Source organism: Typopeltis vanoorti, chromosome 2, assembly GCF_054136105.1.
Source record: "Typopeltis vanoorti isolate ZY-2024b chromosome 2, IOZ_Tvanoo_1.0, whole genome shotgun sequence".
Lineage (NCBI taxonomy): Eukaryota > Metazoa > Arthropoda > Arachnida > Uropygi > Thelyphonidae > Typopeltis > Typopeltis vanoorti.
Window position 1 is genome coordinate 131,108,208 of NC_143550.1, and position 12,993 is coordinate 131,121,200.

General features: G+C 36.5%; 1 protein-coding gene across 1 annotated transcript in view; it reads right to left on the minus strand.

Moving 5' to 3' along the window:
• LOC150109435 (transmembrane protein 164) overlaps window positions 1-12,993 on the minus strand; it is a 177,982-nt gene that overhangs the window by 19,632 nt on the left and 145,357 nt on the right. Inside the window, exon 5 of the mRNA XM_090408187.1 lies at window positions 5,633-5,733. Coding sequence (XP_090264313.1) covers window positions 5,633-5,733 — 101 coding nt within the window. The remainder of the gene's footprint in view (window positions 1-5,632; window positions 5,734-12,993) is intronic.

Genomic DNA, 12,993 nt, shown 5'->3' on the forward strand with positions numbered 1-12,993 from the left:
AATTCTCCTAATTTTAGATAACACACCAGCCCACCCAACAAATTTAAGAGTCATCCGAATATTAAAATAACTTTTTTGCTGCCTAATACTACTTCACTTATTCAACCACTCAACCAAGGAATAATATCAACATTTAAGTCAAATTATATTTGGCGAACATTTCAATTAATTTTGGAAAAAATAGAATCTAATCCAAACATGACACTGCCTCAAACGTGGAAAGAGTTTTCAATATTGAATTGTGTGAAAATTATTTCTCTGTCCATTAAGGAAATACAACCCTCTACACTGAATGCTTGTTGTAAAAAAATATGGCCTGAAGTCATTGTGGAACAAAATTTCGTACCTCCAGTTGATACCGAGCTACGGTGTATAATAAATGTCACACACATTTTTGGTGGAGTGGGCTTTTGTGATATGGTTGAAAATGAAATAAGTGAATTAATTGATGGAGAAACAGATTTAAATGAGGAGGAACTGGTACAATTAATAGATGCCGTCGAACCAAATGGCAGAGAAAGTTCTGCCGAAGATTCTGATTTTGATGAATCCTTTAAAGAATTCAGTTTAAAGAAATTAGCAGAAGGCTTGGACTTGGCAAGAAAGTTAGGAAGTTATTTTACGGATAATGATCCCTCAATGGAGCACTCGAGAAAATTCATGAGGCAATTGGATATTTGTTTAGCTCCATATTATGAACTTAATAAAAAACTGCAGCATAGTGGTAAGCAAAGTCTTATTACTGACTTCTTGATAACTAAACCAACCGAAGTATGCAATGAGAATTATACAAATGATGCCCACGAGATATCAAGTGGTGATGACCTCCGGCCACTTAAAGAACATCTATGAAATGTTATTTCTGAAGATAGTGATGACGATTAAAATATGCGCTTTATTTTATTGTGTCTAAAACATTTATGCATTATGTGCAATGAAATTTATGTACAATTTGTAATTTTTATAATTTTATACTATGTATTTGTTTCATAGTTTGTTTTCTTAACTTATATGAATTACTTGAATTAAATAAAAAGATTGTGTTCGTTGGATATAATTAAAAAAAAAACGATTTCGGAACCTAACTCTACTTTTTCTATGTGATCTAAGTCTCACATAACGCGATTTATATAATGCAGCATTTCTATGGAACCTAATATCTGCATTATACGAGGATTACCTGTATTCTTATTAATAATTAGATTAATTAAATGCAATTGTCCTTTATTTCCTTCATGGAAAGAAATACAGTGTAGGTAATAACTGTTAGTATGTGACTTATCAATTTCATATTAATTAATACAAAAGTATTATGCATGTTTACAAAGACTTTTAATGTAATACAATTAATATTGTTTTACAATAAAATTTATTGTAAAACAATAACTGCTTTTTAATATTAAAAACTTTCATTGTAAACATACTTCTTCAAGTGTCATCCCCTAGGAGGAGGAGGTTGGCAACCATGTCATGGAACCTTTTTCTTTCTTTTGCTGCTCTGGAAAATTTATAGTAATTCAAGCCAGTCCAGTCCTTAATGTCTTCAAACCACATTCTCCTGGGTCTATCTCTCCCTCTTTTTCCATCCAATTTCCCTTCTAATATTAATTTCTGAATGCCTTCTTGTCTAGTTAGATGTCCAAAATATTTAAGTTTTCTCTCTTTAATTATTTTCATTAATGTTCTTTTCATTTTTGCTTTCTTTAAAACATCTTTGTTTTTCATTTTCTCTGTCCATGGTATTTTCAACATTCTTCTGATGGTCCACATTTTGAAAGCTTCTAATTTTTTCTCTGCTTCTTTATTTAGAGTCCAAGTTTCACTGTTGTAGACAAGGCTTGACCAGATATAGCATTTTATTAATCTTTTTCTTGTGTCTATATTAATGTCTCTGGATGTTAGAACAGTTTTCATATCAGTAAAGGCTTTTCTTGCTATCTCTATTCTTCTTTTTATTTCTTTAAGGGAATTTCCTCTATCTGTAAACATTTGCCTCAAATATATAAAACACTGAACCTGTTCAATTTTCTTTTTGTTAACAGTTATGTTCAGTTTCTTATTTATAGGTTCTTTTGATATAATCATGCACTTTGTTTTCTTTAGTTTAATAATTAGTCCCATGTCTAAGCTTCTGTTGTAAATTTCTGTGATTAAGTTTTGAAGATCATCTTCAGATTCAGCTATAAGAACTGTGTCATCTGCATACCTGAAGTTGTTGAAGTTCCTACCTCCGACTTTTACACCCTTCAGTTCTGAAATATTTTTTAAAATTTGCTCACTATATATATATTGTACAGTAAGGGTGATAAGACACATCCTTGCCTTACTCCTTTTTTGATTTCAAAGTTGCCAGAATATGTATTTTTATATCTTATTGAGGCCATTTGATTGCAGTATATATTTGTAATTATATGTAGATCTTTTCCTTTTAACCCATTATTCTGTAGTATATGTATTAATTTCTTGTGATCTATCGAATCAAATGCTTTGGTGTAATCAAAAAACAAAGATATATGCTTTTCTGGTTGTCAAGGTTTCTTTCACATAATGTTTTCAAATCGGAGATTCCTTCTCTTGTATCTTTGTTTTTTTGAAAAACTGATTGAGTGTCTTCTATTTCTACTAACAAAATGCCTCTTATTTTCTCTAGGATTATTCTCAGTAGTAATTTTGTAACATGGCTTGTTAAACTTATTAGTCTATATTCTGTACATTCAAAAGTTCTTGGAATTTTGGGAATAGTGATAAAGATGGATTTCCTTAGATCATCAGGGATGTATCCTGTATCATAGATGTTATTAAAAATAACCTTTAGGTCATTAAGTGTATTTTCATTTACTTTCTTTAACAATTCAATAGGGATCTGATCAGGGCCTGGTGTTTTATGTGTTTTCATTTGACTTAGGGCGTATTCTATTTCTTCATATGTAATTAGTTCGCCATCCATATTTTGTATATCTGGTGCATCTGTGCGATCAGAGTCAAGCAGTTCTATTCCATATTCTTTCCATCTTTTTATGATATCTTGTGTCTCTAGTAGCATTTTTCCATTTTGATCTTTTATACAAGGATTATGGTTGAAATTTTTCTTTTTATTTGTCAGGGCTTGGATTGATTTATGCATTTTTTTACTATCGTGTTTCTTGTCCAGTTCCTCTATTTCTTTACATTTTTCATTTAGCCACTTGTCTTTAGCCTTCCTGCATTCATTTTTTATAATTTTGCTGAGTATTCTATACTGTTGTGTATTTTTCTTTTTTTCATCTTTCATTCATAAGCTCTAGTATTGTTTCAGTCATCCAGGGTTTTTTCTTATTGTATTTAATTTTTGGGATAACCTCGTTAGCTGTCTTATATATTGCACTTCTAAAATTTGACCACCTGTTTTCAATTTTCTCTTTGTTACAAAGTATATTGTCTTCTGTTTTATATCCTACATGATCTAATTTCTGAGTTAAACACCATTATGTTGTCAGGTATATTCAGAGCTGTGAAGTCAAGTCTTTCAGTATGATTGTTTTTAGAAATGTTTTTTAGCTTAATTTTTAAAGTGGAAAAAACAGGGTTATGGTCTGAACCTATATCAGCACTTGGGTATGTTTTTATGTTGGTTATATTATTTTTGTATCTATTATTTATCATTATGAAATCTATTTGGTTTCTTATAGAGTTATCAGGGTTTGTCCAAGTATACAGTCTGTGTTTTGGATTTTGAAAGAAAGTATTCATTATGCGCAAGTTGTTTTGAATGCAGAATTGTATCAATCTCTCACCTCTTTCATTTCTGTCGCCTAGTCCTAATTTTCCAACAACTGGATTTTCTTCCCCTTCTCCAACCTTTGCATTCAAGTCACCCATCACTATGAGTATTTCATTTGATTTTACATATTCTATAGATTTTTGTAAGTTATTATAAAAATCTTCTATTTCTTCATCATTGTGAGTCATCGCAGGGGCATAAACCTGGATAATTATGATGTTAAAAGGCTTTGCAGCTAATTTAACAAGTATTATTCTTTCGTTTATGTGCCACAGCCCCATTACAGATTTAAAGATGTCTTTCTTAATCATGAAACCCACTCCATATTCATGCTTCTCTCCACCAGAATATACAAATGTAAAGCCATCTTTTTCTAGTTTTCCCCATGTTAGGCCATCTTGTTTCACTGATTCCCATCACATCAACTTTAAGTCTTTTTATTTCCTGTATAAGGTTGTCAAAATTCCCTAGTTTATATAATGTTCTCATGTTCCAAGTTCCAATTTTCAAGACTATGTTTCTTGTTTTCAAACGAGGAATATCAGATGCCAACCTTCCTTTCGGATTCAAGTTGACACCATCATGGAGTGCACTTGCAGCGCTCATTTTAATCACAGTTTCAATGTCTTCTTCCCCGTAACTATTTACAGCTTGGGACGTTGCAGAGGTTCCAACTTCCAAAGCATAGCTTGTAAAATATTCCCGTTTCTCCATGGTCGACTATAGGATAGAAACGTGGTGAGGCCCCGATCTCTTCCACGTCTGCAATAGCCAGCAAAAGCCAGCTAACTTGGCTCACTCTGTCAGCGATTGATCTGTATTCAGAATCTTCCGCCTGCCAGTTGTTTCACATTGCTGTTGATATATGAATTCTTCTGCCAATGATGAAACAGCAGATGTCACTGCAGTCCTAACATCTCCCATGCTGGCCACATAACATCTTGGGAGATGCACTTTATAGCTTTCAGCTCTTTGCTTAGTATCAACTTTGCCATGGCTCATTACGACACCATGTTTCCCCCCTCCACATGGAGGCATGATACTAAGACTTTCAGAGTATGGCCCTCCGGACTTCACCGAAATATTGGCACTGCCATCTATATCAGTTCCATCAGGGTTTTTGACCATGTCGTAGGTTGCCAGCCCACCACGGAAATCCATCCCATCAGTCATGCTTGTAGCATGTTGAGCACAGTTAAGCCTGGGATGGATTTCCGTGGTAGGCTGGCAACCTACAACGCGGTCAAAAACCCTGATGAAACTGATATAGATGACAGTGCCAATATTTTGGTGAAGTCCAAAAGTCAGTCAAGATCCTGGTAGGAGAACACAGTTTTACAATGTTGTGTAAACATACACAACAGTGTAAAAAAAAAAAAAAAAAAAAAAAAAAAAGGAAAAAGAAAAAAAAAAAGAAAGTTATCCATGAAATGCACACTTTATTATGTGGTATATGTTCAGCAACTGAAGATATGGCATAGAGAGGGGAAAAGGCAATACTGGATAAACATTTTCTGTGACATCATAAAATGTCAATAAACTTCAAGCAACATAAAATTCTTGTAAGCATGGGATTCTGCATTTATAAAATGAATTGCAGATGCAATTTATTAGTCTGTGCAATGTTCGTAAATATGAATAGCTTGTATCTTGAAAGTTCATAATTAGAAGTTTGTAAGTAGAAATAGAAGTTTAATAAAGAAGGAAGTATTAACGACAGTTTCTGCCACCTAAGATAATCAGATATTCTCTTAGCAAAACTTGATATTTGGCTGCATTAGATGCAATTTATTACCTAACATCAAATCCCATCAAGTTTAGACAATAGAAAAATTATTGTAATTACAAGACTGAGGGAAAAGTGCTACTTACAATCCCTAAACCTTGCAACAGGATAAAGTGATAAAAAAAGAGAAGTCCACAGCTTAGTAATGCCCAACTATAATCTTTTAATGGTTCAACCGTATATGCACCTAAAATAAAACAAACAATTAGAATAACTCAAAGATACATTTAGCAATAAAATTAAAATTCATTAAATAGCCTGTGTAGCTCAGTGGATGTGGCATTTGCACACCGCAGTGCTTGGCCACACGAAGGAAGACTTGGTTTCGAGTTAGTCGATCTCTGGCATGGGCAAGCGGGTTTTTCCTCCCGGAAACTCAAGAAAATTAACCACAGAACCCACATTATTTCAGACATTAAACATATTGTGTTAGGGACCACGAGATGGCAGCACATTTCAGTCATCTCACTTCACTGTGTGTACCACTTAATTAGTGATAGCCTTGGGCCATCTATCTCTGATTGGGTACCAGTGGAGATTGAACTGCCCACTCAGTCTCCAAAAGTTAGATAGGGCTAAATGGCCTCGCCTACTCCCCATATATGGGAATAAAAAAGGCGTTAGCTGATTTTTTTTTTTTAAATATGGTTTAGTCAGAGAAAAAAAGATGCAAATCAGTAAACTGCAGGAGGTAACAGGTGAGCAACTGTCTCTTACTATAGCAAACTTGCAGAAACCAAAGAAAAAGTGAATATCATTTAAAGTGGCATGTTTGATGGAGCTTAGTGAGGACATTTCAGTATTTTATTGGTTGTCTGCAAACCTATAGTACATTTTGTACCATGGGTGGGCTAAGGATATTTTCTATTTTTATCAATTAAAGATAGATAGATATATATATATATATCATCAAATTCCTGCCATGTACCCTCAAGGGGTGTACAGGATATAATTTTTTAATTTATTGGTTATATAGTCTGGAAAACCTTCTCTAAAGACCAAACATGAAATTTTTTCAACTGACTTCAAGGCCTCCAATAAACAGCATTATGGTCTCACACCTAAAGACAATCACAAACATTCATGCCATGGTGGGATTCAACCCCATAGCCTGTTGGTTGGAGAGTGGGTATGCTAACCACACAGTCAGAGGCAGGCTGACATTTACTGGGTTTTTCTATGTTTGCCACACTAAGCAGCAAAAGGAGAAAGAAAAAAAGCATTGAATTAGGTAAGATTTCACGTAAAAATAATCAAATAGATAAAATCAATTATAAAAAGAAGGATGTTATATGGTTTGGAGATATAATCATAAAACATGATTGATGACCGTGTGATTACATCTAGTTTTCCAGGTGCTAAAATCAAAAATTTAATGTATGTAATTGAAAAGCAGAAAAGAAAAGTAAAAGAGATAGTAGTTTTGGTAAGACCACCATATGATTTGTCTGGTGATAAATTCAGCATGAGAGAGGATATGAAAGGACAGTTGGAAGAAGCAAGAGTGAAAGGTGAGAAAGTGAAAATAGTTAGTACGTCACCTACATATGATAGAAATGAATTAAGAAAGGCTATAATGACAAACAATTCAATGCATAAGCCATGTAGAAAGAATGGTTGTGAGTATTTGAATGTGTACAGTGAGTTTGAGGAAAGAATGTACTTGTATAAGAGAGAGACAGCCTAAACTTGAATGTGTTTGGTATCAGGAGCCTTGAAAAATTATTAATTGGTGTGAGATTTAACAGTCAGAGAAACTACATTATGATGGGAGAAATGATGAAAATCTGTGTGTGAAAGAGCAGTCATCTTATATAACTGTGTTAATGACAGGAACATGCATTATCATAGAAGCAATTATGAGCAAAACATTGGGTTCATCTTGTTCAGACTTACTAAGCAAGCGCAAGGATGTCAACATAAGCCGAACATGAAGCAGCTAAACAAGTATCAGTGCCCTTGACCATGTTGTTTAATCTGAGTCTCAGGTATGGTTTAGTCCCAAAGGTGTGGAAAGAGGGGAAAATAGTTCCACTACATAAAAGAGGATCCAAGACTACTGTTGCAAATTACCGACAGACCAGCATATCTGGAGTCATTGTCAAGGTCTTGGAAAAAGTAGTCAAGGGAAAAATACAGGAATGGATTGATGAAAATGAGATACTGTATGGGGGAACAGCATGGCTTTGTGAAGGGTAGATCATGCCTCAGTAACTTGCTCAAGTTTTATAACACAGTGATACTGCTGGACCTGGCTAAGGCATTTGACAGGATACCACATGGAATTCTAATCTGTAAACTGCGACATATGGGAATGGATATAGAGTTGGTGAGATGGATAGCTGGGTGGTTGATGGAGAGAGATATCAGAAAGTAGTTTATTAAGGAGTAGGGTCCAAAAGATGGCCTGTGACTAGTGGTGTGCTGCAGGGTTCTGTTCTTGGACCACTGCTGTTTAATTTGTTCATTAACGATATAGGGAAGGATCTAAGAGGAACGGTTTATTTGTTTGCTGATGATGCAAAGTTGGGTAGGGCAATAGTGAATGCAGAAGATGTCAAAATCTTGCAGGATGACTTGGATAAATTGAAGTTCTGGGCTAAGGAGAATGGATGTCAATTTAATGTGACAAAATGTAAGGTTATGCATTTTGGGGTGAAAAGATTAGCAGCAGTATACCAGGGACTTGGGAATGTTGGTGGATAGGGAGATGAAGTTTGGGGGGGGGGGGGGGCACATTGCAAATGTCGCTAAATCAGCTCATCAACTCACTTGGTTGGTGAAAAATACTTTGATGAGCAGAGACGAGCAAGTTATTGTACCTCTGTACCAAGCCTTGATAAGACCTCATCTCGACTACTGTGTCCAGATTTGGTCACCTAGGTTTCTTCTTGATGGAGAGGAGGTAGAGAGGATCCAGAGGCGAGTGACCAAGATGATAGCAGGTCTATGGAATGAACCTTATGAGAACAGGTTGAAGATTTGTGGGTTGCAGAAATTGGTTGATAGGTGGAAAAGGGGAGATATGATTGAGACATTCAAATTGCTAAAGGGTTTCTATAGGATTAATTCAGAGAATATTTTTGAGAACAGGACTGTTGGTGGGAGAAATAGGGGACATCTATGGAAGCTGGGCAAGAGTGTGGTTAGCAAGGGTGTTAAGAGCTGGGTTCTTTACTTTTAGAGTGGTAAATGAGTGGAATAAGCTGCCAGAGTCTGTTGTGGGTGCTATGACAGTGAGTGAGTTCAAGGCAAAGTATGATAGATACTGTGAGAATGTCGTATAGTTGTGTGGACATGATGTTTAGAGCCTCCCTGAGCGAGTCTAAGGACTCCCTGGAGTCACCCGTAATAATAATAATAATAATAATGAGCTCTGCAAGTTGTCTAACTGGATCATGCAAACTACTGAAGTGAGCATACAAGTAACTTATGTCTGTACACGAATACCGAGAGTATTAGAAACAAAGGGATACAGTTGCTTGTCTTGGTTAACATGTCTGGGCCTTAGATTGTATGCATTAGTCAGACCTAGCTATAAGAAACAGATATACTAACTGGTATCGAGCGTAAAGAGTGAAGTGCCTATCCTTCCTTAAAATAGGAAGGATAGGCAGGATATGAGAGGGGCAGTGTACTGTTAATGCTATTGGATGATTTGAGTCCAGTTAGGTAGAAAGCTATGACTATAATTACTAGTAACAATTTTCCATGTGGCAGTGAGTCATGCCATCAGGTGTGAGGTGGAGTCTAACAAGATCAAATACATAGTGGTGTGTTGTTACATACCTCGCGAATCGGTTACTAGTGATGATGAAATGCATTATTACCAAATAAACAAGATGGGTACTAAATTGGCAACCATCTTCGGTGACTAATTATCTGAATATTGATTGTGTAGTGGTGAAATCCCATGAGAAGAATGGAACAGAATTTATTGAGCTGTTGTAACACAACTTTCTCATGGAGCACATAACAGAAGGAACTCAAGGTCAGAGAGTGTTAGATCTGATTATAGTATCAAAAGACATTTTAGTTAAAATCGTGACGGTGTTCATGTTGCATTGACTTAGGAAGTGGTTAAGTTTATGAATGCTCCATTCAGAAAAGGTCACATGGTGGACCACAAAGCAGGAAATTATGACCAACTGAGTTCTGAGCGATGGTATTGGTTGTAGGATAGGAAGGATATTGACAGTGCTTGGGAAGCATTTACAAAATACTTACATGATGCAATATCAGAACGTGTCCAAGAGATTCACAAGAAAAATGACGTGGAAGAACATGATCCTTATGCACATGGTGTTCTTCCACGTCATTTTTCCATGTTATAAGATAACACTTATAAATTCAAGGAGCTGTACAAGCTCATCCAGAGCAGGCTTTTACAAACATCCATGTCCACAGATAGATTCAAACCCACAACCTGTTGCTTGGAGAGTAGGTATGCTACCCACGTATCCAGCCAGGCTGGCATTGCAACTGTTATACACTGAAGTGCCATTGAATTAGGGATAGGAGAGGCTATGCAAATTCTGTACTGCAACCAGTGCATTTGTGTGCATGTGTGGCCAAAACTACAGGTATAATTAGCTGTCAGCGTTGGCTTCCCCAAGCATTTGTCGTGAGAAACGTAATGGGAAATGTGAGTGGATTTAGATACATTTGACAGAGGACAGATCGTAGGTGCCCGACAGATGGATCACTCGATCTCCAAAATTGTCAACAAACTCGGATTTTCTCATACAAGTTTCAAGTGTTCTGGGAATATGAAAATTCCAGCAAAAAAAAAAAAAAAAGCACTTAGACAAACTGCAAAGGGCAACCAGCCTTGAATGATCATGGGCTTTGCCACCTGACTTGCATCGTATGGATCAACGGGGACCAGACATTATCTCATATCACTTCCCATCTGAACGAGGATTCCAACTGGAGTCCTCGTTCAGTGCAGGATCATGCGGCGTACACTTCACTGCCTCGGCTTTGGGAGCTGCCATCCTATGAGAGTCTCGCTCCTAACAGCATGATACTGGGATGAACACCTTGCCTGGACGATTGAAAATTAGCGATGTTTAGCCTGGAATGATGAATCATGATTTTAACCTTCACAGCACTGATGGGAAAATGGGGATATGGTGCCAGTCCCAGGAAACCATGGATCTTGCATGTCAGGTTGGAACTATACAAGCTGGTGATGATGCAGTGATGGCATGGGGGTGTCTTCATTTGGACATCTTTGGGACCTTTGGTATGTGTGTACCAATGATTCTCAATGTATCCCAATGGAGATGGCATCTACCAGCAAGACAACTGTTCTTCTCATAGGTCCAGGCAGACTACTGCTTGGTTCCAGAAGCATTCAGTTGATTTGAAATAAATGAAGTAGCCACCTAGAAGCTCCAATTTAAATCTCAATGAAAATCTTCAGGATATTGAAGATTTTCATTGAGATTTAAATGGGTCTGTGTACCATCACTGCCAAACTTCAGTGAATTGCACACAACTCTGGAGGATGCATGGGTCGTCTGAAACGTACTAAGGCAAGTGATGTAAAGTCAGCTTCTTTATACAAGTTGCCCCAGTCCTGAAAATAGTCCAGGTGCAAACTTGTTTTCTTACATTTGGATAAAAGATTAAACCAAGAATATAATTTCTTGGTATCTTTAATTTATAGTATAACCATGTGGTAAAACTTACAACTATCTCTAATCCAGAGTATTTTAATAATAAGGTGCGACACCTTTTGTCTACTCATATACGAAAATATGACTACTACATTACTTCAACCTTGGTATCACTTCTGGGTCTGGCTCCCACTGATGAGACCTCAATAAAGGTCAAAACTAGTCTCGGTAGTGACCCTTCCCATAATGCATAGCATTACGCATGTCTGCAAGGAGATGTGCTTTGCATTATGGGATACTAAGGCAAGTAATGTGAAGTCATTAGCCTCTTTATATGAGTTGCCCCAGTCCTGAAAATAGTTCGGGTGCAAACTTGTTTGCATACACTTGGATAAAGGATTAAACTAAGAATATAATTTCTTGGCATCTTTAATTTATAGTATAACCAAGTGGAAAAACTTACAATACCTGTGAAATATTTTTGCAAGCTTGTGGAGGTCCTTGCCTTGTCATGTGGCAGCCATTATCAGGGCCAGAGGGGTATAACACGTTACTAGGTAACACGATCCCTAATTCAATGGCACTTCAGCGTATATGGGAAAATAGGTCTGAGTTTGGGAGAAAAAAAAAAAAAGGCTCTGCTAGATAAACCCAAAAGAATTCTGTTGTTATGCTGCAAGAAAGAAAGAATAACTATGCTAAATGTAGATGGTGTGTGTGTCAGATGCTGAAGAGATTATTCAACTAACAAGTGCCCATACTGCTAAAAGCTACCAACCTGGTATGTGCAACAGTGACCTCACTACCACTTTGTGAGTACTCACTACCATCAGTCTTTGCATCATCCTTGTGATGCAAAGACTGATGTGTCCAACTATTGATCTACTAGTATCTCTGGAGTAGTGGTGAAGATTTTGGAAAAATTAGTAAATGCTTGTATACAGAAATTGGTTGACAGCAGATCTATACTTTGCAATGAACAGCATATGTTTACTAAGGGAAGGTAATGTTTGAGAAACTTGTTCTATTTTCTAATAATGTTACTGTTGCGTTAAGGCAAATGGATACATCATGACACTTGTAGACTTTGCTAAGCCTTTTGACATGATACAGTATGGAAAACTGCTACATACTGGAAAATGTGGGAATAGATTATATAGTTCAGAGCAGTGGGAATGGGAGAGGAACCACTGATGGTGAGTGAGCAGGAGGTATATGAGGAATTGAGTAAACTTGATGTCAACAAGATCATGGAACTTGATGGAATATCACTGCATGTCTTGAGGGAATGTTCCTGGAAGTTAACACCTTTAAGATACATTTTCAACATGTCTTAGATTAGCTCAGGTCCCAAAGGAATGGAAAGATGGCAAAATTATTCTGCTTCATAAAGGAAGTGATAAGACTAAGGCTTCAAATTATAGGCCAATCTGCTTGTCTGGAATTGTAGTCAAAGTGTTGGAGAAACTAGTGAGGACAAGGATTCAGAACTAGATGGATAGCAGTATAATTAATGGACAGCATGGGTTTGCTAAAGGAAGATGATGTTTTAGCAATCTGCTCACTTATTATTACAAGGTGACAAATACATTGGACAAGGAGGTGCATATACAGTAATATATTTAGATTTTGCAAAGGCTTTTGATAGATTACCACATAACAAACTAGTATTTAAACTGGAACAGATGGAGTACTAGATTAGTGCGTTGGATTGGAGATTGGCTGTCTGACCACAGGTTGTGTATGGGGGTGATATCCCAGAAGAGAAGTCACTAGTGGCATGCCCCAAGGGTCTGTTTTGGGGAAATTGTTGTTTAATTCGT